Source organism: Hemitrygon akajei, chromosome 8, assembly GCF_048418815.1.
Source record: "Hemitrygon akajei chromosome 8, sHemAka1.3, whole genome shotgun sequence".
Classification (NCBI taxonomy): domain Eukaryota; kingdom Metazoa; phylum Chordata; class Chondrichthyes; order Myliobatiformes; family Dasyatidae; genus Hemitrygon; species Hemitrygon akajei.
Window position 1 is genome coordinate 109,717,903 of NC_133131.1, and position 27,438 is coordinate 109,745,340.

Genomic DNA, 27,438 nt, shown 5'->3' on the forward strand with positions numbered 1-27,438 from the left:
TCTTTTCAGATATTGGCAAAAAATGGTTAATTCCTTACCCACATAGAACTGGCTGTAGAGTTCCAGCCTGGTGTGACCCTGCGTTGGTGCCTTCCTGAAGTCCCTGCGGAGAAGATCTACTTGAAGGCTTGCTTCTTTTACATTGCGCTCAGCAATGACTCGATGCCACTGGTCATCATTCAAAGGATTTGGGGATCTCACTGTTAGTTCAACTGGGCCATTTCCCACATCAAATGAAAACGCAACATCAGATGGTGCTGAAAATAAAAATCATCATTATGTAGTTCGGTTTTATAATAATGTAAAGGTCAAACTGGAAAGATGGAAGGAAAACTTGGTGCTGATAGTGAGATAAGATATAAACATAATTGAGAATAATTAAGATGTAACACCTATAATTTGCTAGGTGTCTTGATAGGCCAGTTAAGTAAACTATCTGCGAGAACAGTGAATAAGGTTTTCAAGACTCAGGCTGCTATCGTGTGTTAAATAATAATCTAGTGAAATAATTTACACAAAGGAAAGCAAGTTGCAGGCCTCTGTTGCAGTTAGGTGTAAAGGGACAGAGAGAGAGAGAGAGAGAGGGACAGAGAGAGAGAGGGAGAGAGAGAGAGGGGGAGAGAGAGAGGGAGAGTGAGAGAGAGAGAGAGAGAGAGAGAGAGAGAGAGAGAGAGAGAGACTAGTGATTTGGAGCAACATTTGGGATGGACACAGTGGGAGATGTTGAATGTCTGGGTTATTCCTTGCTTTGCCATGTTTTACAAAAGGAGACCACAGAAAGAATATTGCAGAACATATCAAATCTATACTTCTCCTCAATTTGATATCTAAAATGGAATCATAATATATAGAAAACATTAATATTCCATTTTATAGCACAATTTTAAGGGCATAGCTTTTTCTACTTAACACTTTTACCAGTTTTAAAATCTGCAACTTTTGAAATTGGATAAAAAATTGTATATTCAAAAATTCAAATGCCATGTTATCCCTTTGTCCAGCTGAGCAATACATCAATATAAAAATTCAGTATTTTTACTTGTCGCAAGCACGCGGGAAGACAACGAGAATGGCTGAAAGGGCGTCTGTAATAGTCTACTTCCCATGAGGAAAGTGATAATTACATTACCAATCACTGAAAGATGATATACATTCCTGTGGTAATTTGCTAATTGCCCATATGTCAAATCAGACAAAATGTGAAAAATGGATAGATTTTTTTTATCTGACTTCTGATGAACCACCAACTAACTGCCTTATAAATCTGGAAGATGATCAACAACATATTCCTGAAATTCAAGACAAGAATTTGTCCTTATAATGTGTAAGTAATTTTTGTACCTTATACCTTGGTTATATTTTGTTATGATAATGATGGCAAAAGAAAATTCCCAGATTCATTCCCTACTTGTTGCAATATCTATCAATCATAATTTCTATTTATATAGTAAGCCCACATATGCAAGCTTTATGTTATTGTTTTCATATACAAAACATTTATAAATTCAAAATGTTACAGTGTTTTAAACAAATAATTGACCACTTCTTTGAGCACCTCTGCTCCATCCACCAAAAGCAGAACCGCCCAGTGGCCAAACATTTTAATTCCCATGTCCTCCTCTTGTGCCAGGATGAGGCCACCCTCAGAGTGCAGGAGCAACACCTTATATTCTGTCTGGGTAGTCTCTGACCTGATGGCATGAATATCAATTTCTCCTTCTGGTAAAACAAAAATTCCCTACCCCTTCCCCTCTTCCTCTTTTACCCCTTTTCACTGTCTATCATTTCCCCTTGGGTCCCCCCCTCCTTCCCTTTCTGCAATGGTCCACTCTCTTCTCCTATCAGATTCCTTCTTTTCCAGCTCTTGACTTTTCCCACCCACCTGCTTGCACCTATCACATTCCAGCTAGCCTCCATCTCCTCCCCCAAACGCACTTTTAAAAAAATTCAAGCATCTTTCCTGTTCCTCCTCGGTCCTGAAAAAGGGTCGCGGCACAATATGTCGACTGGTTACTTATTTTCATAGAAGCTGCCTGACCTGCTGATTTCCTCCAGCATTTTTGTGTGTTTCTTTGGATTTCCAGACTTTGTGCAGGCGTTTTTGTGTTCATAGTCAGTTCGAGTCTTGTCTCATTTAACAAATATCTCACCCAGCATCTTCAAACTTTTTGATTATTTTGTCTGTCTTCTTGACACAATAAGATCAAAGGGCAACATATGTATTTTACACACAATACAACAAATATACATGAAATCTTAAATTATCATTGCCACTTTCAAATAACAACACACAAAATGCTGGTGGAACACAGCAGGCCAGGCAGCATCTATAGGGAGAAGCGCTGTCGACGTTTCGGGCCGAGACCCTTTGTCAGGACAAAGGAAAGATAGTAAGAGATTTGAAAGTAGGAGGGGGAGGGGAAATAGAGACCCCGAGTGTCTCGGGCTTCTTTTGTTTGTGTGTTATTGTTTGAATTTCCAGCATCTGCAGATTTCCTCGTGTTTGCCACTTTCAGCTGTGTTTTGAGGTAATGTGTTATCCTTTTAGTTCCTACATCAAAATTAATGTGCCTATTCATAAGTGTGAATCTAGTTCTACTTTGCTCTCCAAAAATGCATATTTTGAGAAGATTCTGCATAGAATGGATTTGTTGGAAGGGATTTGTAATGTGTGGATCTATTTCTTTTAGAGCTATGACCAGCCCCCCCCCCCATTATTGTGAATGAATGTTTATTTGGAATATGGGTTTATGAAAGGGAAAATTAATGTTTTGTACATATACAGTTTTATGTTGCATTAATCTAAAGAGGGAGGAAGTGTAATGTATGGATCTATGGAGCAATGACCCCCCCCCCCCCCTTAGCACTATGTATTGATCTGTTGTCTGGGCATGTGCTGTTGTCTACGCATGCACATTCTTCTTTCTCTCTCTCTCTCTCTCTCTCTCTCAGTCGCTGCAATATGAATACATTAGTTAAAGCCATCAACCCTGTGTGTGCTTTTATCTACATACTACTAAAACTCTCATGCTCTGTCCGTCTGTTTGTCTGTTTGTGACCTCCAATTAGCGCAAACGGTGCAGTACAGTGGCACTGTTTTTGGCAAAATCGACTTAAAATGCGCTAACTTACAGAATGCAGGTAAAGTTCAGGGTTATATATTTGTATAAAATTGCACATTCGCCAAAATCAACAGCCCCATCCACCATCATGGAAGTCAGGACTCAACACCACGATGCATGCACCCGGCCAGCCTCAGCAGCGACACCAACCGGAGCAAAAGGGCAGGGCAGCTCTATTTCGATTCCCTCAAAGGATGCCCTAACAGACATTGTCTAGTTTAATATATATGTAACTGTGCACAGATACAACAAGTTGGCGATGAGTATGAAGCTGATTATCAGAAAATATCATGAACTGTACCAACAGATACGGCACAATTACGGGATGTAACAGCAAGAGTTAATCAGCATGGGAAGGCTGTCATGGATGCAAACAAATGCTTGAGGTACAGCAGAGTAACAGTGAAAGCCACGCTGAATTTAAAGTGAAAATAATGTGGTGATGGCTTCAGTCTGGCAAGCTGATGGATTAGTTAGTGTTAATGAAGGCTGGGAGTCGTATATCAAGAGGCTGGAACTGTATTGTAACGCAAACAACATGGAGGAGCAAAAGAAAGTCTCTGCACTTCTTAGCTTAATGAGTTTAAAGATGCAACTTACTAACACATGCAAAGCTAGCATACAATACGCTCGACAAAATTGTTACAATTTTTAAAAATCACTTGAGCACTAAACCACTGATATTAGCTGAGAGACTTAAATTTTTCAAAGTGAACCAGTCAAAAATGAAAGCCTTTCTGAATACATTGCAGAACTGTGTAAGCTTTCCCAGTACCGTGACTTTAGAGATGGATTTCTGATGCATTAAGAGATAGGTTTTTATGTCACATGCATAGTCAAAGCATTGAAATGAGGCTACTGGCCGAAAGAGACCTAACCCTGGACAGGCATTGACTGTTGCAATATCATTAGAGACTGCAGCAGAGCTACAGAATGTGAAATGACAAAATGTCCCTGAATGGTGCAAACAATCCAAAAATGTTATCGATGTGTCAAATTCTCCCATGATACAAATGCCTGTTGGTTCAAAGAAGTCTGCAGAAAGTGTCACAGACAAGGCCACATAGAGAGAATGTGCAAGGGAAATAACAATCTCAATTGACTGAAAAGTCTCAAACACAAAACTAAGCAAATGCATGAAGTTACCAAATGTGAAACAAATCAGACAGCATAGAGTCTGACAAAGGTGAACTGTAATGCCTAGAACTGCATGCTATTACCGAAGCAGATTGTAATATAATATGGATCACAATAGATGTGTCTGGTGTAAAACTGAAAGTGGAGCTGGATACAGAGTCAGCTTTATCCATAATTCCAGAGGCTGACTACAACAGACTCTTTTCTAAGATACCTTTTTTAACTGAGTGGAACTAGTACAAATATGGTAATCTTACAGTCAGGCCTTAATAAAGACTCATACAAGATTATCTCATATGGTTATATAATTGCTTAGAGATACCTTCGCTTTGTGATTTGTGGAAAAAGAGCCACTATTTGTTTTTATTCAATTGATAATTATTTAAATGATACTTAAATATAAGTAATACCAAGTCTTTTTTTCTCACCCCATTCCTCCTAGAGATAAAAGGGATAGAGTTCCTCTAGTTGTCACCTACCACCCAACGAGCCTCTGCATCCAACATATTCATCACGATCTCTGCCATAGAACTATAGAGTCGTAGAACACATCAGCACAGAAACAGGTCCTTTGGTTCATATAGCCCATGCTGAACCATTAATCTACCTAGTCCCATCGACCTGAACCTAGACCATAGCACTCCAAACTCTTCCTTTCCAAGTATCTATCCAAAGTTCTCTTAAATGTTGAAATCAAGCTCACATGCACCACTTGCACTGGCAGTCTCACAACCCCCTGAGTGAAGAGGTTTCCCCTCATGTTCCCCTTAAACATTTCAGCTTTCACCCTTAACCATGTCCTCTAGTTGTGGTCCCACCCAACCTCAGTGGAAAAAGCCTGCTTACATTTACCCTATCTATATCCTTCATAATTTTGTACACTTCTGTCAAATCTCTTCTCAATGTTCTACATTCTAAGTAATAAGGTCCTAACCTATTCAATCTTCCCATATAAATCAGATCCTCCAGACCTGGCAACATCCTTATAAATTTTCTCTGTACTCTTTCAATTTTATTTAAATATTTCCTGTGGGTAGGTGACCAAAATGGGACACAAGACTCCAAATTGGGCCTCGGTAACATCTTTTACAGTTTCAACATAACATCCCAACTCCTGTATTCAATACATTGATTTATGTGCCGAATGCTTTCTTTATGAACCTATCTACCTGTGAGACCAGAGCTCTACTCCCTAAGTTATGGAGCCTTCTGAACACCATCTCCAATGTGATCCCACCACCAGGCACGCATTCTCATTTTCTTCCCCTCCACTTTCCACAGGTATTGCATTACCTGTACTCTCTTCCCATTGATCCCCTCCTGGTACTTATCACTGCAACTGTGCTAAGTGTTACATTTGACCCTACACCTCCTTCCACACCACCATATATGGCTCTAAACAGTTCTTCCAGGTGAAGCAGTCCTTCACATGCGAATCCATCAGTGTTATTTATTGCATCTGGTGCTCCTTGTGTGACCTCCTGTACAATGATGAGACCAGTAGCAAATTCGGTACTGCTTTATCAAACACTTTTGCTCTGCCTGTCATAACAACCAAGATCTCTGCGCAGTCAGCCATTTTAATATAACATCTCATTCCGATGCTGACATGTCTGCTCACAGCCCCCTGCCAAGCTGAGGCCAGAAGTAGATTAGAAGAACAGAATCTTATACTCTGCCTATAGTCTCCAAGCTGATGGCCTGAAAATCCACCTTCAGGTAACCACAACCTTCTGTCCCCCCTTTTGTTTTCCCTTTCTTAACAGCTCCCATCCATCTTCCCTTTCCCCTCTCCCACCCTCTCGATTTGTCCATTATTCACACATTCCTCCCACCGATACCCCTCCTCACCTCCCTCCCTTTATTCCTTGGTCCACTAACCTCTCCTATCATATTCCATCTTCTTCAGCCCTTTGTCACTTCCTCCTATCAGCTCCCAGTGTCTTACATCATTCCCACTGCCCCTTCCCCACTTGCTTATCTTCCTCCTTTCACTTGGATTCACATCGCATTCACCATCTCTAACTCCACCCCTACCCTAACATTTTGTAATGGCTTCTGCCCTCTTTCTTTCCAGTTGTAAGGAAGGCATTGACCTGAAACATTGATTGTCCATTTTCCTCTATAAATACTGCCTGACCTGTTGCATTTCTCCAGCATTTTGTGTGTTGCTCCACAGCTCCAGCATCTGCAGTCTTTTTCTGACAAATATTTTCAAATGTTTGCTCTGTCCTGTTTGAATTTATACTGTCAGTTCTGGCAAGTTGAACCACTAAGATACTGCCAAAACTGGACTAATTTTGGATAACTTCATGCCAGAGGTTTCATTGCTTGTAAGAAAAGCAAACTAGCTTAACAGCAAAACAAAATGTGTAATAGAAATTTCATGTACATGGTACCACAATGAATTAATGGCACTTTTTGTTCCCATATTGCTAATTATACCACTCTTAAAAATCCAAATGAATGCTCATGGTACAACCTGCAAACTAAAGCTCTGAGGCAGTCTGACCTTTTACCAACATAAATTTAGCAAAAGCTCCAAGGAAACAGAAGACACGATACTGCTCAGTAGGCAATTAAATATGTTTAGATCCTGACAATAGCAAATTATATGACATTTGAGAATGTCTCGCCACTTTGCATATTTTAAAGTGGGATGTAATTTCCCTAAAAGCTTGTGGTTGGAGAAATGCTTTCACTGATAGAATAAAATCCTATCACTGAAATTCATAATGGAACAGGATGACAGGTCTTACAACTCAAATCCTATTACTTCACAAATGACTAATTTTACTTGAGGAATAAGTATTTGTTAAACATTGCTAATATTAGATTCCAATAATTCACGATCTGTTGAAATATCTAGTACTTTATTCATCAGACTGTTTAAACATGTTAAATATAAATGACAAGTAAATTGAAAGCCATTTATAGGATTATTGAACAGAAGAAAATTTAATATTTCAGCTTACCACAATATTGAGTGACTTTACTTACAAATGTTAAGATAGAATTAATGAGGATTATAAAAGTGAGAAGTTCATAGTTTGTTGACCCAATCAACTGCAAAACAGAAATATGAAATGTACCATTTATACCACATTACAAACTGATCCACGGGTAGATGAATATTAGTCGTGATTTTCACAAATTTAAATTTTTGAAATTAAATGCATCTGAAATTATGTATAATTATTAAACACAGTGATGTTTGTGAGCACACAGGTTTGTTACACGGTTATTTGAGTACCACTCCTGACAGATCTCAGAGCTTAACTCCTGGAAGTAGACAGACTTGTGCTTTACTCAAGTCATTATTTTATGATAGATCAATCCATGTTGTTTGAGATATATTTCCTTAATCTGGCTCTTCACTTATGTTTTGTTCAGACATTTAAAAAAAAGATTTATTTTGAGCTGTATGTGATTGAAGTTGATTATTGGGTACACTATATTTTACTTCTGAAGACAATCTTCTTGTCCAAAGAGCGCATAAAATACGTACAGTAGATCCACTTCACCTCTGGTCCCAAAAAACCATTTACGTATGTTTCCATAAATTAACTTTAGTCAAGTAACACGGAAGCAGACCCAGCAGCCTGCTGAATGTACGCTGACCATCAGGAATCTATTGCCCATTTGCACTAATCTCTTTTAAAAACAAATTCTCCTGATTCACCTACCACACCCATGAGATTTTACCCACTCACCTACAAAGGTGGGGAAATTTACAGTGGTCAATTAACATTACAATGAGAGGCAGGAGAGATTGGGCCACCTTCTCAATCTATTTACTTATTTATATTTATTGAGCTACAATAAATGAAGCAGACTCTTCTGGCCCTTTGAGCCACATAGCCCAACAACCCCCATTTAATGCTAGCCTAATCATGGGACAATTTATAATGACCAATTATCCTATCAAATGGTAGGATTTGGTGAATGGGGTAAATATGAGCTATCCAAGTTTGCTGTTGGCATGAAAATAGGTCAGAAGTAATGCTGCAATAAGGACATGTGGACTCAGCATAGACCGTAGATAGCTGAGACAATGGGTAACATTTAGGAACTGGAATTTCATGTGGGGAAGAATAAGATCATGAACCTTGGTAGGAGGAATCAAAAGACAGATTGTCATCTAAATGGAGTGAGACTGCAAATGAGTGTACAGGGGAATCTAGACGCTGAGCATAAAGCATAAGAAGTTAGCATGCAGTGTAGCATGTAATTAAGAATGCAAATTGCACATTGACCTTTATTGTCAGGAATTAAAATTTAAAAGAATAGAAATATTATTACTTAGCGAGGCCACATCTGGTACTGTCTACAGTTTTGGTTCCTTAGTTAAGTAAGGATATACCAGTTCAAGAGGGCTGTCCCGTCATGAGTGCTAGATAAGTCAGGATTTGGGGAAGATGAGAGATGATCTTATTAACCCATATGAAACCTTAGGGGAGCATGAAAGGCCAGATATTGAGATGTTTCCATGAGTGGAAGATTCACACATGAGGGGACAGAGTTAAAAAATGAGAAAGCAGGCATTTAAGACTGTGGTGCATAGGAATTTCTTCCTCAAAAGCGTGGAAAGTCCATAGCATTCCCTACCCCAGAGGGTTGTGGAAGCTAGGTCATTCGGAGGACTCTGAAATATCAAGGATTTGAGTGCTATGTGGAATTGCCACAGAAAATGAATGAGACCTGGGGCAGATCAGCAACGGGAGGGGATGATTGAGGGGCAGGTGGTAAACTCCTGCTCCTGTCTTCTTGTGCTAAGGTGTAATCTAGACATGTGGCCAGTTTACAATTCCATCTCCTTGTTTCCCGTCTGACAGGTTGTCACCCATCACTGGCCCTTTGCAGATTTCTTACCAGGAGTAGCTTTTCCTTCAGGTCTGCTGACTTTCTAGCTATGCCTGCACTTTTGCTGTACACAATCTCATTCTCTAATACTTTGCTGAGTTCCCAGGCCTCACTTTGACTTATTTTAATTACCGCTTGCTGTTGCTTCCTTATCACAAAAGTTCGTTAAAAATGCCTTTACTTTCCAAAGCTACACACACACAACACACTTCTTTTCACCTTCACGTGACCCAGAGGCAAAATACTTTGCATTTCTTTTTACAAAGGAAAGGGGCTTTGCTGATGTACTTTAGGTGAAAAGGTGTGAAAGTATTGAATGCAATAAACAGAATAAGAGAGGCAGAATCATTCTAAGGCTAGGTCCACACTACGCCAGATAAATCTGTAACCGAAGCTTCTTCTCTTCGTTTTTACCCTCTGTCCACACTAAAGCGGCGTTTCCGTTCCCCGAAACCGAACCTTTTCAGAAACGCTTTTCAGAGTATGTATTTTTGAAAATGCCGGATTGGCCAGAGCAGTGTGGACGGGGTAACTGGAGAAATTGAAAACACTGTCAGACGGCAGTGTGCCATTTCATTGTTTTCTTGAACGCAACCTAACAATTTCAGAACAGACGGCAACGAGACTGAAGCCAGAAGAGTTAGAAATGTTCTCACCAAATACTTTGACCCATAACTTACTGAATAAATAAGTATACTCACTTTGCCCTGTTTCCTGTCCTTGCTCGTATGAAGGTGGTTTACCTATTTATGCAAGTACTTATCTGACAATAGATGTGTAACAGCCGAATGTAACATTGTATGGAAATACAAGATAACACTGATGCAGACATGTTTTATACATTTAACAAGGTGCTTTATTAATGCAACAGAGTTCGTCAGTTTTTCAATGTTCGTCGTCAGCCGGGTCAATCTGTCTGTGAACTCCCTGTCGGTTACCGCCATACGCTCCAGTATTTGTTTTTTTTTAAGTTCTCTTGCGTGAGAGCCAACAGCTGTCCGTCATTTTAAGTTTTTCTAGTCTGTAACTACATAAACACGCACTTTCACAGTGAGTTTCGATACCAAACATGTCACTTGTTTTCGGTAGATGTGTCCTGCGCATGCCCAGTAGGAGGAGATTTGCCGAAATCTCTGTTTCAATGTGGATAGAGATATTTTTAAAAATGCATAGTGTGGACGCCTATCGTTTTTACGTGAAACTGGCATTTTCAAAATTATCTGGTCTAGTGTGGATGTAGCCTTAGAAAAGGTTTGCAACTTTGTCTTGGTGACATATTATTGGTATCAATTCAGATGGAAAGAAAATTTAGAATGGTACAAATTAACGTAAAATATTCAGCACAACTTTGTTAAGGGAAACGCAAACCTGATTGAATTGGTTATGGAGTGAAAATAAGGGCAGTGTGTTCAATGCAGTCAGTATGAACTTTATCAATGTTTTTGATGAAGTCCTACAGGATAGGCCAGCCAAAAAAGTAAAGGCCCATGAGAGGTTGGCAAATTAGTTTCGAAAGCTACTCAATGGCAGGAGATAAGTGGTGATAGGTGTTAGGAAGATTGTAATTGCTCTGCAGCTGGTTTGGGTGAGATTTATGTGGTAATCCCAAAAATTCAAGATTTTAGCAATGACGAGAGATTGGATAAAATGGGAATATTTGATTTGGAACAGAAGAGGCTGAGGGAAGACTGAATTAATGCTTATAAAATTATGATGGTCATAACTACATCAAATGAGGATCCAGAACCAGGAAGTATGAAAAACTAAGGGGTGTATAACACTGTAAACCCATATACATGGGAGCAGAATTAGGCTATTGAGCCCATCAAATCCAATCCACCTTTCAATCATGGCTGATTTTCTTTTAGCCTTATTTTCTTGCCATCTCCGTGTAACCCTTAACTTTACCAATAAGAATTTATCAATCTCAGCCTAAATTACACCTAATGACTTAGCCTCAACAGCCCTCTGTGGCAATGAATTGAATTCACTTCCATCTGATTGAAGTCGTTCCTTCTCATCTCAGTTTTAAAGAGATATCCCCTTATTCTGAGGCTGCGTCCTCATATCCTAAACTCTCCTACTAATTGAAACATTTTCTCCCTGTCCACTCTATCTAAGCTTTTCAGTATCTGGCAAGTTTCAATGAGATCCCCCCCCAATCATTCTGCAATCTATCAAGTCAGGCCCAGAGATATCAAGCGCTCCTTATTTGTTAAGCGTTTCATTCTGAGATCAATCTTGCAAATCTCCTTTGCATTCTCCAGGTCCAACACATCCTTCCCTCAATATGGGCCCAGTATTCCAAATGTGTTCTGATCAATGTTTTAAAGCTTCAGCAGTGCATCTTTGCTTTTATGTTCTAGTCTTCTGGAAATGAATGGTAACAATGCATTTGACATCTTTACTATTAACTCAACCTGCAATCTGAACCGAGAGCTCCCAGTTCCTTTGCATCCTCATTTCAGAATTTTCTTCCCATTTAGAAAATAGTCTATGCCTTTATTCTTCTTATCAAAGTGCATTACCTATAATGTATTTTACCGGCCACTTCCTTGCCCATTCTCTCAAGCTGACCAATTCTTCTGATGACTCTTTGTCTCTGTAACACTGCCTTGTTCCTCCACCTACCCTGGTATGATCTGCAGCAATATAATGAAAATAAATGATTAAAGGAGGGGAATTGAATAAAAGATAAGTCTCTGGCGGAGGGGGGTGCGTTAAGAAATATTTGGTTGACTGCTTGAAAAGCAGAGAAGTGGGTAGATCTTTGTTGACTGCACAGAAACAATGAACTGAATGGGCCCCTTCTGTGTTGTAATTTTGTTTTGATACTGTTTCATTGCTCAGTATCTCCAGTGTTCCAGCTTGGCAGAAATATCCTCAATATATGTATTTCCTCATAAAACACCAAATTCATAGCTTTGGCACAATTTCCTCTATCAAGTGGATTAAACACATTGATTTTGTGCACAGTCCCCTGCCATTTGCCACCAATTCCTCGTCTCAATTTCATTCTGACATCTATGTCTTTGGCCTTCTGTAGTGTTCAAATCATCTTCAGATTTGAAGAACAATACTTTCTATTCAGCAGGATGCAACTCTCTTGCCTCAGTATTGACCTTAACTATACCTCCAGCAGATACAGTTGCATTTACCTTCTGAGCACATATCTATATTTACCTAAGCAAAGCCATGAATAGAATATGATGACTAAAATGGATTAGAAATAAGCTTTATTAATAACACTGTCTCCCACTTTGGCATAATTAACTAGAATTTCTTTCTGGGGCTTGTGACAAGATTTAAGAAAATCTAGATGAACCTGACTCACTGACTAACTGGCAAATCTGATTTTTTTCCTGATCTTTAATAAATGCCAGAGTATTAAATATTTAAAGGATAAATCCAGCTGGCTTAACATATAATCAACTGTAAGATGTTTTCAACCTCAAGATATACTAAGTAACTTCATGATACTCAGAGATAAAGAAATAAAGTATAAAAAGCTCAAGTATTGCATGATCATGACCAAAACGCAATGAAATGCTGATCTACAGAAAGTCTATATCTTCCAAGAGTGGGCTAATGTGGTGAGAAGGGAAATGAAATAATAGCAACACACACAAAACATTTGAAGAACTCAACATGTGGAGGAAAATGAACAGTCGACGCTTCCCTCCATAGATGATGCTTCCAGTCTTTTGTGTGTGTTGATTCAGATTTCCAGCATTACAGTATTTCTAGTGTCTCCAAAGTGGAAGTTTAAAGTTCAAAGTAAATTTTATTATCAAAGTACCTTAACGCCACCACATACAACCCTGAGATTCGCTTTCCTGTGGGCATACTCAGCAAATCTATAGAGAAGGAACTATAACAGGATCAATGAAAGATCAGCTAGAGTGCAGAAGACAACAACGTGTGCAAATGCAAATGAATAGCAATAAATAACGAGAACATGAAGTAACAAGATAAAGAGTCCTAAAAGTGAGATCATTGGTTGTGGAATCCCCTCAATGGATGGGCGAGGGAGTGCAGTCATCCCCTTTTGTTCAAGAGCCTGATGGTTGTGGGGTAATAGGTGTTCTTGAACCTGGTGGTGCGAGTCCTGAAGATCTTGATGGCAGCAGTGAGAAAAGAGTCTGACCTGGGTGATGAGATCTCTGAGCTGGAATACTTATAATAAAAAAGGGAAAAGCTATTGCCCAATTGGTTATGAATTATTAATGAAATGAAACATGCATGTCTGATCAATTCTTTCGGTTTTTACTTCCCATTTTTAGACCAACCTAAGGCCAAGCTAACAATGTGGTTCAGAAAATTCTCTTGAGATGAACTTCCTTTCAGGCATTAATGTTAAATAACCTAAAGCAAATTGTCAGCCTATTTTTCTTTTCTAGGTCTTCTTTTTCATTGACGACTATGGGAAAATAAATCTGTGGAAAATGAAATCATAAAATGAAAATTGAGTGGAAAGTGAAAGTGACTGATAACTATTTATAACACCATTGGTGTTAATAACCATGACAAAAATAATTTGTTATGTTTTCACTTCAAGGATTAAACATGGGATTCCTTTATATATCCAGGGCTTCATTTACTTGTCTCTTACAGTCAAGTAGTCAACGAATCAAACAACAGGCAAACAGGTCATTCAGCCCAACTCATCTATGCTAATCAGTGGTCCCCTTCCATTTTAATCCCATGGCCCAGCATTTGGTCCACAGCCTTCTATGCTTAAATAATTCGTATTCATCTAACCTCATCTTAAATGCTATCAGCGACCTAGCTTCAACCAATTTCCTGTACGGTGAACTCCAGGTATTGATCGTTCTCTGGGTGAAGAAGACCCTTCTTCACATTTCTTCTCCTTTACCTAAACCTGCGTCCTCTAATTTTATCTACCTATGAGGAAAACTTTCCTTGTCTGATCTGTCTGTACCCCTCATAATATATACTTCAGTCATGTCACCTATTAACCTCCTCTGTTCCAAGGAGAACAAACCTGGTTTCTGCAGACTCTCCTCCTAACTGAACTGCTACATATCAGGCAACATCCTAGTAAATTCTTTCAGTATCCTGTCCAGCACTATCACATCCTTCCTAAATTATGGTAACCAAATGAGCATGAGGTTTGGCCAATATTTTATAAAGTTGGTACCTTAATCAATGAAGGCCAATATCCCATATGGCTTCCTGATCAAGTTATCTATCAGTGTTGCCAGCTTCAAGGATCTCTATAATTCAACTCCAAGGACCCTCTGTTCCTCAATACCTCCTGTAAAGCTCTCTGTGAGGTTCTCTGTTGGTCGGGGTCAACAATGAATATTGAATCCCAGCTGTCCATAGGATACGAAAGCCAGTTTACAAGGCAGGCAGTACAATATGGAAAGCCAGGTGTTGCCTATGTAGCAGCCTTTATCTCTCCATGCAGCTGATGAATCCAAAAAAACAGCAGAGACCAATACAGTTTGGCACCAGTGAAGTTGCAGAAGTTGCCAGTCAGCATTGAACTCAATGTAATACTGCCTTAGGGACTCCAGCTCTGTTTTTTCTCCTTTGTGGTTTACTTCCAGAGCCTTCCCCATGAGTGGGAATAGCCTCAAGGAAGCAGTGGTTTGAGATAAGAGTTTTACTTCTCCTAAGTGAGCTGCTAACCATGGCTGACTACCCCATCTGCCTGAAGCGATTGGTTTTAAGGTACCAATAACTTGCCTTTTGTCCCTTTTCCTGTCAGTAGAAACATTTCCATCAGACTTAGTAGCTAAGCCACACCTGATAACCAGGAGCTGTACTTGGTTGTTAGAAGCTATTTGAGACACACACCTTTGAGAGCATTCAACCGGTAGTGGGAGGTTATCCCCATTACCACCCATGATAATAACAACCTTAAGGAACCAATATTCCCTGGGACACCACATCTCATGGTGTATGTCCTAGCCTTGTTTGTACTCCCAAAGTGCATCACCTTAGATTTGTCTGGATTAAACTCCATTTTACAGCCCATTTCAGTAACATTTCAATATCCCTCTGCAACCTAAAACAACACATTGCTTTATCAACAACTTCCTCAATGTTTGTGTCACCCATGCCCCCCTTTCACCACTCTCCATCCCTTTTTCCCTCTCTCACCTTATCTCCTAGCCTGCCCATCGCCCCCACTCCTCCCGGTGCTCCTCCCCCCTTTTCTTTCTTCCATAACCTTCTGTCTTCTATCAGATTCTCCCTTCTCCAGCCCCATGTCTCTTTCACCAATCAACTTCCCAGCTTTTTACTTCATCCCTCCCCCTCCCAGTTTTACCTAGCACCTTGTGTTTCTCTCTCCCTTCCCCCCACATTTTAAATTTACTCCTCATCTTTTTTTCTCCAGTCATGCTGAAGGGTCCTGGCCCAAAGCGTTGACTTGTCCATAAATGCTACCTAGCCTGCTGAGTTCCTCCAGCATTTTGTGTGTGTTGAATGAACTTACTGATCTTGCCTCCTGCATCCACTTCCAAATAATTTATGTATATTACAACCAGAAAGGAATCTAACACTGATCCTTGTGGGATTAGTCACAGACATCTAACCTCAAAAACAACCTTGTTTCTCACCTTCTGCCTCTTATTACCAAGCCATTTTTGGATTCAGTTTGCTAATTTGCCCTGATTCCCATGGGCCCCATTCTTTTGAACCAATCTTGTCAAAGGCTTTGCTAAAGTTCATGCAAATCACATTTTCAGTCCTGTTCTCATCAATATACTTTGTTACATCTTCAAAGAACTCAGTTATTTTGGTTTCACTCTTGACATGGTAACTCTTATTAATCCCTGCCTTTCCAAGTGATCATTAATTCCCTGTCAGAAATTTGTTCAGTATTTTCCATATCACTGATAATAGACTTGAACAATAATGAACTATATTTCACCTTTCTACCTTCATCACTAGGAATATGTACAAGATGTTGAAGTTGCTTAAGTCTGTCCTACCATTCAATAAGATCACGTCTGATTGGTTCTAGGGAGTTCTTGATTGTTAATTTCACAATGTGTTGGTCTAATGGCTGCTTGGCAAGAACTAGAAACCTGTCAGTGAGCTGCAGAGTGTGGGTGCAGAAGCACGGAACACACACACACACGCGCACACGCGCACACGCACACACACACACACACACACACACACACACACACACACACACACACACACACACACACACACACACACACACACACACACACACACACACACACACACACACACACACACACACAGTTATAAAACATGCTGGAGGTCTGATGCCAACAAGCAGGGCCCAAAATATTCGAATCTGTCAGTACATATAAACGCTCAGTGGGTTTCTATAACTGAAATAACAGAAAACGCAAGAAATACTCAGCAATTCAGACTGCATCCGTGGAGAGAGAACTATCAGCTCATGTATAAGTGGAAGCTGTCTTTCTGATAGTGAATTGCCAAGGACATATTTCTGTGAGCAACAGATTTTTTTTCAGAGAAGGTAAAATATTCTAGGAAGCAGGACATATCCCAAATTTAAAAAAGTGTACAAAGCCATTTGAGATGTGGCAGTAATTCAATGGGTGGGGCAGTATCTAAAGAGGGAAATAGACACTCAATGTTTCAGAGTGAGACCCTTCGGCTGGACTGAAAGTAAAAGTGGGGATAGCCAGTATAAAAACGTTGGGGGAACTGGTGGAGAAAGAGCTCTCATGCAGCTGGCAGATGTAAATAGGTGAGTTGAGTGATAGATGAGTCATAGAGTTATAGAAAATTACAGCACATCTAATCCACTGTGAACCATTTAGGGAGAAGGAAGAATGAAAATGAGGTCAGAAGCTGCAAGGTGATAGGTGTAAGTGATAAAGGGCAGAAGATAATGGAATCTGATAGGAGAGGAAGGTGGAGAATGGAACAAAGGGAAGAAGCTGGGAGAACTAGTGGGAGATATGTGTGAATAATGGGAAAATGGACAGGCAGGGGGACAGGGGAGAAAGATAGAGTGATGGCAGCCCAGTTGATTAGCAGGGGAGAGAAGAGAAAATAGGGGGAAAATGACAGAGGGAAAAGAGTTAGAAGTTTGGAGATTCGATATTGATACTGTCAGGTTGGAGACTGTTCAGATAGAGGAAGAGGTGCCGTTATTAAGTGTAGAAAGACTTGCATTTTTGTTGGTTGCTGAAGGCAGAGAGTATGGAATAATATGCAATGTGCTATGAAATGGCACAGCCAAGAGAACAGTGATCAGAAGTGAAGTAATGAGGTTATTGCAGGCAGTAATGGAAGATATTACGACAAGAAGATTGCACTGAGTAGATGACAAGCTCTTTATTGCTTGAGATCTGCACTTATAGAAGGTGATGGAATGGTTGCCAGGTGAGGAGAGATTGTCTGGAAGGTCAATGCTGAGATGATGGAATGGTTTGTGAGAGGTCAATAAACAGAGCAGATTACTGAAAGTGAGAGACTACTTCAGCTGCTGGTAGAGGTGTGTGTGGGAGAGAGATGGAGAGGGATGGTGAGAGAGAGAAATGGAAAGATATTGCACCCTTTGCAGTCATGCGGGTAATCGTGAGTAATCAGATGGCCAACTAAATAGCAGTCCAACAGTTTTATAGGATCTAAAACACTGCACCCAGTATTTATTTATAGAATGAGAACACTTAGGTTAGGTAACCACAAAATTTCCTTGCTAAATTGATAAAATCCAGCACCTGCTCATTAGGAGAAAATAGAAATATAAAAATATAAAACAAACTGACTGCTGAGTATGTAATGTAATGATAATAATTTCATTTAAAGTGATATCTTTATGTAAACTGTTTTCTTCTTTCTCATACAGAATAAAATGTTTGACAAATACATTTCCATACAGATTCCATGTTTTTCATGGTTATAGCACAAATTGCTTTGTTGACCTATGGAGGAAATGGACTCAATCTTTTCCCCACTGACTAGATAATACACTAACACATTTACATGAAAACAAACTGCAGAGCCATGATAAAAGGAACAAGATAGTGTGCAAAAGTGTTTCATAAATTATTGCTTTTAAGCATAAATTCTTATATCTACTAGCATTAAAAAATCAAATCTACACAGGACTTAAAGTTTCCATAAAACTATAGTGTACCTTAAAGTAAATGATTTGACCAGTTGGCATGATTTGCAGTTGACGAATAACTGAAGAACAACACAATGATCAGTTTGCTGTTAGCACCAATTTGAAAATCTGTGTTGTAGAGATTAAGATGATTGACAACTTAAGAAATGGAAAATACATATTGTTATGGACATGTAAGGCTGTTTTGGGGGGGGGGAAAAAGCTGTACACAGAACAGCTATTTCTTTATTTACGAGAAGGATGCATTCCAAGGAAACATTTCATGAAGCAAAATTCCATAAATCCAAAAGCTTGGGCAAAATGCACGCTGTGTATTTGGGTACAGGGTTTTCATGAATGTGAAGTGTGACACCTTTTTTGTTATGGTAAGGAACACGATTGTAAATTGGGAAGCACATACCCTAATCAGGCAAGGGCATTAAAGAGAAAATTTATAAGCAGAACATTCATTAATTGGGGAATACATAATATGTTCAAAAGCAGCATCTCAGACTGACTTTAGTAGGAAACTAATAAACTGACTCTTATTCCCGGTTAAGCAGCATCTTGATTTTAAATTTCTCATCATTCCTTTCAAATTCTTCCTTATCCTCACTTTTCCCAATCTTAGCAACCTACTCTGGATGTAGATTTCTCTAAAGTATCTGCCATCTTTCAGCCTCCTGATCAACCATGATTTTAACAGGTTCCCTAATGGCACTAGTACTATCACCTCCCAGGGTTCAAAGGTCTGTAATTGCTTCTTTAGAGCTCACTGCACCTCGCCCTCTTCTTACTCCTTGAAGACACTCTTTAAAATCTAACAATTTGCCTAAGCTTTCTGTTTTTCTCCTTAATATCTCTTTTAACCAGCTTTGTATCAAATTGTGTTTGAGACAATCAGTAGGTCAGACAGCATCCAGGTATTGTGAAACTTCAGGTGTGGGGGTTTTTGTTGAAGTATCGAGACATTTAACTGTTTCTATTTTTAAATATGTAGTCTGAATGGATGAATATTTACAGCACTTTCTTTTATTATTTCTGATTTCTTACATCTGTAGCTGTTATACCTTGTAATGCTCTAGGAGTATATTGGGACTTTTTGCCACATTAAATGTGTGATATCATTGCCATTGTTGTTATTGCTGCCTTGACCATAGTATTCTCAAATAAAATGCTGTCATTCCAACTGACATGGATGATACTATGCAAAAAAGGAATCAATCTTAGTAAAGAAATCACTGTGTAATGGGTAGTAAGGCACTGTAAAGATTTAACCAGCCTGATTACACAAAATATGGGTTTCATAATCTCATACAGGTTAGATGTGCATACTTTTAAAGTTTGGGTTTGATCAAGTTAATGGCTATTTGACAATATGAGTAAACAGTAGGTCATGATTTAAAAACCAGAATGACAAAATGTTATATTAAGTTCAATGACTGCATGCTAAGACTAAACTAGGAGCACAACTGGAACTGGAAATGGAATGAGAATTGGTTTATTATTGTCACATGTACCAGGGTACAATGGAAAGCTTGTCTTGCATATTGTTTATATGGAGCAATGAAACGTGAAATCAATGTTGTCTTTCACGTAACAGGATCCATGCTCCCTTCAGTCTGGAGTTTGTATCATTCTTCAATGGCTTCTGACTCTGTCTGTCCTCTGATTCAACTAAGCAAATTATGGAGTTCCCAAAAGCACTAGTGATGAGGAAAACATATAGATTTGCTAATGTTTCCCATACCTCGATGACAGCAAAATTTCAAGCATGGGTTTAACTATTCGGAAAACCCTTCTCTGCAAAGAGAGTTTTATATATTATCTTCATTTGTCACACGCACATCAAAAAATACAGCAAAATATGTCATTTGCATGAATCCGGTCAGCAAGGATTGTGCTGAGCAGCCCACAAGTGCTGCTATGCTTCCAGTGCCTACATAATACGTCCATAACTCACTAACTCCAAACATACATCTTCAGAATGTGGGAGGAAACTGGAGCACCTGGAGGAAACCCACGTGGCCATGGGGACGACATACAAACTCCTTACAGACAGTTCTGGGAATCGAACCCTGATCTTACAGCTTGCACAGTAAAGGGTTGCACTAAGCACTGTGCTACCACAAATAAATAACATGTAGTTATTCAATTGGTGTGGTCTGCTTGACTACATCCAAAAAAGATGATAAATTAGGAAGGTGAAACTGCAGTGCTAAAGTCAGATGTTGGAATGATCACTAAGGCTCGCAAACGATATGGATATTATTGTAGCTCATCAGAAAATACAGTAGTCCATGCTTGTATATAGTGTGTGTAGCAAGATTTAACCCCACATTCAGACATGGAATGGTAAGTGTCAAGAAAGATTAATGCCACAAAGATGCTAGGCAATAACCATTTTCAAAGTGTTTTCTAACCACTGATTATTGACATTCAATAACCAATGCCTCCATCATCAGCATCTTTGATGTTACTATTAACAACAAGTTAATTGAAGCAAGCACATAAATAACACAAGAGCAGATCTCAGGCTGGTATCTTATGATGAATGAATCATCTTTTGATGTCCCAGAGATTCTCCACTATTTATGACGCACAAGGGGATGGAGTGCCTTACATCTGATGAATGGAGTTCAAGGAGGACTCTAGATGCTTGACAGTATTTAAGAGAAAACTGTCAATAGAACTGGAATACAATCTTCCACCTTCAATAATTGAACCTTTCAATCACTGGCTCTCTGTGGCTGCAGAGCATCAGCTGTGGGGAAAGAGATTGTGGACAATGCAGGTCAAAACCTTGCTTCAGAATCTAAAATGGAGAGGGACGATATTTAGTATAATGAGGACAGAAGGAGGTGGGAGAGAGGGACTGGAGGGTGGAATTTGGACAGAGGAAGGAATGATGATGGGAAAATGGGGATAGTTGTGTGAGGGAGTTGGGAGACAGAGGTAGACAGTGATGGGAGGATACAGAAAAGGGATAAAAGAATTTTGATGGAGCCTGGCACATTGAGAATGAGACAGCAGCACACTGGTGCACCATTGCTTGCTGGTTCCCCTAAATAAGATAAAAGATCCTGATTGGGGAAAGATTTCATTCATTACCCAGTAACATCAGAGGAGTACCTTCACCAAGGTTCAAGCAGGTGTTCATGCCAGAGGGGCATGCATCCAACAGATAAATAATGTCTGCACGCTTTGCTCCTCTGTGGACTCCTTAGGAAAGGATTTCCATGTGGTCTTTTTGAAATGTCCATTATTTCAGCAGTATAATGGAAACCTGATGTCATTGCTTCAACTGCTTAAATCAGGCGACACTGAATAGAAAATGTTCTTTGTTGTGCAAACAAACACATTTATAAATTTGTGGACGTGTTATTGGTGATAAGAACAGATTATTGTTGTTTCAAAATGATCTGAAAAGGAGGGCAACTTATTCATGACCCTATAATCCTTAAAGACATAGAAGAAACTACTTACTTTGAATACCATGAAGAGCAACATCACCTTTGTTATGGGATGTGTCTGTCTACCTGTGTCTGGGCAGTGTTGATGCTGATTTTGTAATGACTGTGTATTTTCACTTTTTATTTCCTGAACAATTGTCTCAAATTTATCATTGTTATATTGATGCCAGTACCCTGCAGCATTAGATTCCAGTTTCTGTCTATTGGCTTGACCACCAATTGCCTAGTTCAATAAAAATATCAAGTAAAGCAGACATGACATTGCTTAGGCAGGCATCCACATAATCACTGTCTCTGAAGGCTTTATTCATTGTTTGATGCTGCAGCTGTGTTTCTGGTATAAAGGGACCACACTGCTCACAGTTTAACATATCCTCTGCACATTTGCGAATGGCATGTTCACTTCAGATTTGATTTAGCTGTAAGGCAGTCAAAACGAAACAGTCATTTTGTTCTCTGCTTTATAGTTGTTGATAAGAAATGAGGCAACAACTGTAATTTCCAGGACATTCAGGAATACTGAGTAATAAGCTGCTACATCAGCAAAATACTGTGAATGCTTGAAATCTGAACTAGAAAGAAAATAGAATGCAGACAATAGCATTTTTACCCGGATAGCTACTGACTTCATTTTCTCCAAAAATCATGTCATTTGAAGTTCCTGTTTCAGATTTACCAAGATATTGTATGGTATGTTTTTACCTTCTACAATCAGAACTCCGTTAGCAGGCATGTTATGTCAGTTCAAGGACCGTACATTCAGTGGCTACTTTCTAGGTATCTCCTGTACCTAACAAAGTGGTCACTGAATGTATGTTTGTGGTCTTCTGCTTCTGTAGCCCATCTACTTCAAGGTTTGACTTGTTGTGTATTCAGAGATGCTCTTCTGCACATGACTGCGTGGTCATTTGAGGTACTGTCGCCTTCCTCTCAGCTTGAAACAGTCTGGCCATTCTCCTCTGACATCTCTTATTAATGAAGCATTTTCACCCACAGAACTGCCACTCACTGGATTTTTCTTTTGTTTATTGCATAATTTTCTGTAAACTCTAAAGACTGTAGAGGCATGAAAATCTCAGGAGATCAGCATTTTCTGAGATACTCAAACCACCCCATCTGGCACCACAACCATTCCACTGTCGAAGTCATTTAGATCACTTTTCTTCCACACTTTGATGTTTGCTCTGAGCAACTCAACCTCTTGACTATGTCTGCATGTTTTTATGCATTGAGTTGTTACCATGTGATTGGCTGATGAGATATTTGCATTAATTGCATACCTGATAAAGTGGCCGCTTAGTGTATTTCTTTCCATCCTGACTGATTTTGTTACTTTCTTTCCACATTTTCAGTCCAGCTCCATCTGAAATTCTCCTGAATTCTGGGGCATCTATAAGATGCTGTGAAACATCAGCAGTAGAAATGTACACTACTTTACAGCCCAGGATCCCTCGTCCTGCTGTTTCAATTACAACAGGGGTTCAAGCCTTCCCCAGAGGCAATATCAGTCTCATCAACTTGGTGAAACTGCATCACAGGGCAAGCATGCCTAACAGCAAAAATAGCAAAAAAAAAGAAAGATGGATCTATGTTAAACTATAATCAATGGCTGAGAACAGTGTTATCAAATCTTTCCACATCTAGTCATGAATAGTGGTGGATAATTGAACACTTTATTGGAAAGAGGAGATTCCAAAAGCATCTCAGCCTCAAGAACAGTAGGGCCCAACACCCAAATGTTAGAAGCAAGCCTAAAACCATATTCACTCAGATGTGTCAAGTAGGTCAAAAATCTCAGAGATACGAGAGACTAAAGATCTAGAAATCAAAAGCAACATGCAAAGGCTCTGGAGGAACCCATCGGTTTAGACAGGAATGGATAGTCGACATTTTGGGTTAAGATCCTTCATCTGGACATCCATTCGTGACTTTAAGATTTTAACCCTGTGTGCAATATCAAACATCATTTAGTCAATTCTACTGTTAATCAATCAATAATAAGCATGTGAGCCATGGAAAATCCTACCACAAAAAGATTTTCTTTCTATTAAGTATGTCAATAGGACCGGCAAAATATTAGCATTGCCTGTGGATTTAAGTTGCTGACTGTTAAGCATTTCTCTCATGCTAAAATATTTCGACTTTAACATAAACTGTGGCAAGTCCTTTCCAACAAAAACTGGAGTTGAAGCTGAAGACATGGGCCATTGTGGAACAGTCTTGGGGGGAAAAACAGACTAAGCAGGAACAAAGAGTCACAAAATTAAAGAAAAACAGAATATGTTGGCAGTTCTCATCAGATGGAAGACCAGAGCAGTGTGAGACTGCAGAGTAGGACATCATGAAGCCTTCATAGCAGCTGGTACCTATTATAACAGGTACTAAATGAAGGATTGTGTCTGAGTTCTTGCAAGGACATTTGGTCACCTGTAGAGTGGAGATTACACCCTTTCTGTTCCACACTGCCTTGAATGAGAGTAAGGAGATGGTGTCCTTCAGGTTTTATTGCCAGACCCTTATTCAGTCAGTTTGGTCTGACAGTATGATCATCAGCTTGTGCATCTGCCTTAACCTTGTCATGAAACCATCCTGGACATGACCCTTCTTGAACTCTTTTAGGGTGGTATATACATTCTGACCCTGGATAAGATCCCCTACAGGCTTAGGCAGTGGTTCTTCCAATAAGTTTTGCCCAGACCTTCATGACTCCATCCTCCCTCCACTTTTCCTTCCAGAAACCCTATTTCTATAATTTCCTGCTGTTCCTCCTCCCCGATGTTTTGCCATACTGACATGGGAAACAACTCTCTTCTCATATTGAGCAAGGTTTCTCAATCCCAGTTGAAAAAATAGGTATCTGCTGTCAGTTGGAATCTATTGATCCAACTTTGAATCCAATTTAGCAATCTCCCTTTTACTCTATGGGTTTTAACTTTTTTTTAGCTCTGTCATTGGAGACCACTTCAAAAACTTTGCCAAAATCCCTATCAACTACATTAAACAAGCTGTCTTCAATGGAGCTGCTTGGTACTACCTCCAAAAATACCTCACACATAATCTTTCCTTAACAAATTCAGGTTGTGTGCTCTTGGTTACACTGAATCTTTCCAAATAGTTTTGCATAATCTTTCAAAAACAATTAATTTTTTCCCACTAACAGAGGCAAAAGCTGATCTAATTGGTGTATGACTATTTGCTTCATCCCTGCCTTCTATTTTAAAGAAATGCACAATGTTAACAATCCTTCAATCCTCCACTCCATGGACTCCTTCTACATTTCTTGCTGTCTTGGAAAAACAGTCAACATAATCAAAGCTCCCACACAAGGCAAAGCCATAAAAAGACGGCATCCATCATTAAGAACCCCTGTTACCCAAGACATGTATCATGGAAAGGATGTGTTGTCATTGAGAGAGTCCAAAGGAGGTTCAAGAGTATGATTCTGAGAATAAAGGGGTTAACATATGAAGAGTGTTTGGCATCTTTGGGCCTGTATTCACTGGAATTTAGAAGATGCAGGGGGATCTCATTGAAACCTCCTGAAGGTTGAAAGAACTAGATAGGGTGGATGCGGAAAGGATATTTCCTATGGTGGGGGTATGCAGAACTGGAGGGCACAGCATCAAAATTGAGCGGTAACCTTTTGGAACAGAGGTAAGGAGGAATATTTTTAGCCAGAGTGTACTGAATCTGTGGAATGCCCTGCCACAGACTGTGGTGGAGGCCAAGTCCATGAGTATATTTAAGGTGGAGGTTGATTGTTTCCTGATCGGTCAGGGCATCAAAGGATATGAAGAGAAGGCAGTTGCATGGGGTTGAGTGGGATCTGGGATCAGCTATGATAGAATAGTGGAGCAGACTTGATGGGCTGAATGGCCTAATTCTGCTCCCATGTCTTCTGGTCTTATAGACATGCCCTCTTCTCATTGCTATAAGGAGGAACAGGAGCCAGAAGATAAACACCCACTGTTTTAGAAACAGTTTTCTCCTCTCAGCCAAAAGATTTCTGAATGAACAATGAACCATTTGCAGACTTCCTCACTTGCAGATCCCACTGAGATCAGGTTGGCAAAAGCACCTCCTCCACAATCTCCATCATTGCAGGCACACCATAATGCTGTGAGCTTAGTCTCCTGCTCGGTTCATCTCACCCTCAGGACTGTTTGGCTAAGCACAGTTCCAATGCCATATTCAAGTTTGTTGTAGGCTGAATCAAAAGTTGTGTTAAATCAGCATGTAGAAGGAAGACTGAAAATCTGGCTGAGTGGTGCCATAACCACAATCTCCTGCTCAATGTCAGCAAGACCAAGGAGCTGATAATTGACTTCAGAAGGAGGAAACCACAGGTCCGTGAGCCAGTCCTCATCCTCAGTGGTGCTCTAGACCATTGAGCATATCTATACGAAACATTGCTACAGGAAAGCAGCATCTTATCATCAGGGACCATCACCACCCATGTCACGCTCTCTTCTTCCTACTGCCATCAGGAAGAAGGTATAGGAGCCTCGAGACTCACACCACCAAGGATAGGGAACAGTTATTACACCTCAACCATCAGGCTCTTGAACCAAAAGGGGTAACTTCACTCAACTTCGCTTGCCCTTCACTGAAATGTTCCCACAACCTATGGACTCACTTCCATGTACTCTTCATCTCATGTTCTCAATGTTTATTTCTTATTTACTTTTTATTATTATTTCTTTTTTTTGTATCTGCAGGGTTTGTTGGTCTTTTACACACTGGTTGAACACTCAAGTTGGTGCAGTCTTTCATTGACTCTACTATGGCCCTTATTCTAGCATGGATTTATAGTCTATGTCAGCAAGAAAGTGTATCTCAGGGCTGTATTTCTTATTGTAATTTACATTTTTTATTAAACTGTACTGCTGCCACAAGACAAACAAATCTCATGACATATGCCCAGATATTAAACTTGATTCGGAGTCACCCCAGAACAATGCACAAAATGCTGGATGAACAAAGCAAATCAGGCAGCATCTATGAAGGGGAATAAACAGTCAATGATCTGGACTGAAGCCCCTCATCAGGACTGGAAACGACAGGGGCAGAGGCCAGAACAAGGAGGTGAGGAGCAGGGAAGCTGGCAGGTGACAGGTGAGTAGGTGTGGTGGGGAGATAAAATGAGAAGCTTGGAGGCATAGGTGGAAGAAGAAGAGGGCTGAAGGAGGAGGAAAGAAAAGTGGACTGTGTAAGAAAGGGAATGAGGAGGGGAAACAGAGGGAGGTGATGGGCAGATGAAGAGAAGGGGTGAGAAGGTAGCAGAAAGGGGAATTGAAAAGGAGAATGAGAGGGAGGGGAGAAAAATTACCAGAACTTGGAGAAATTGATGTTCATGTCATCAGTTTGGAGGCTACCCAGATGGAATACAAGGTGTTGCTCCTCTAACCTGCCCGTGGCCTCATCATGACAGTAGAAAAGATGGGTAGCCACTGGGAGATCCTGCCTTTTGTGGCAGACAGAGTGAAGGTGCTCAACAAGCTTATCCCCCAATCTGTGTTGGGTCTCTCCGATGTAGAGGAGGCCACACCAGGAGCACCAGATACAATAGATAACCTCAACAGACTTGTAGGTGAAGTCTTGCATGATCTGGAAGGACTGCTTGAGGCCATGAATTGTAGTGAGGGACCAGGTGTAGCACTTGTCACTCTTGCAGGGATAACTGCCAGGCCGCAGATCAGTGAGGAGGGATGAATGGAAAAGGGAGTCACATAGGGAGAAATCCTTA

At 39.9% G+C, this 27,438-nt stretch overlaps 1 protein-coding gene across 2 annotated transcripts in view; it reads right to left on the reverse strand.

The window, feature by feature from the left end:
• The window catches only part of LOC140732153 (contactin-associated protein-like 2), a 1,811,541-nt gene that overhangs the window by 189,369 nt on the left and 1,594,734 nt on the right, over nt 1-27,438 (reverse strand). For both annotated transcript variants that reach the window (XM_073054373.1, XM_073054374.1), the window contains exon 17: nt 39-257. In XM_073054373.1, the coding sequence (XP_072910474.1) occupies nt 39-257 (219 nt within the window). The remainder of the gene's footprint in view (nt 1-38; nt 258-27,438) is intronic.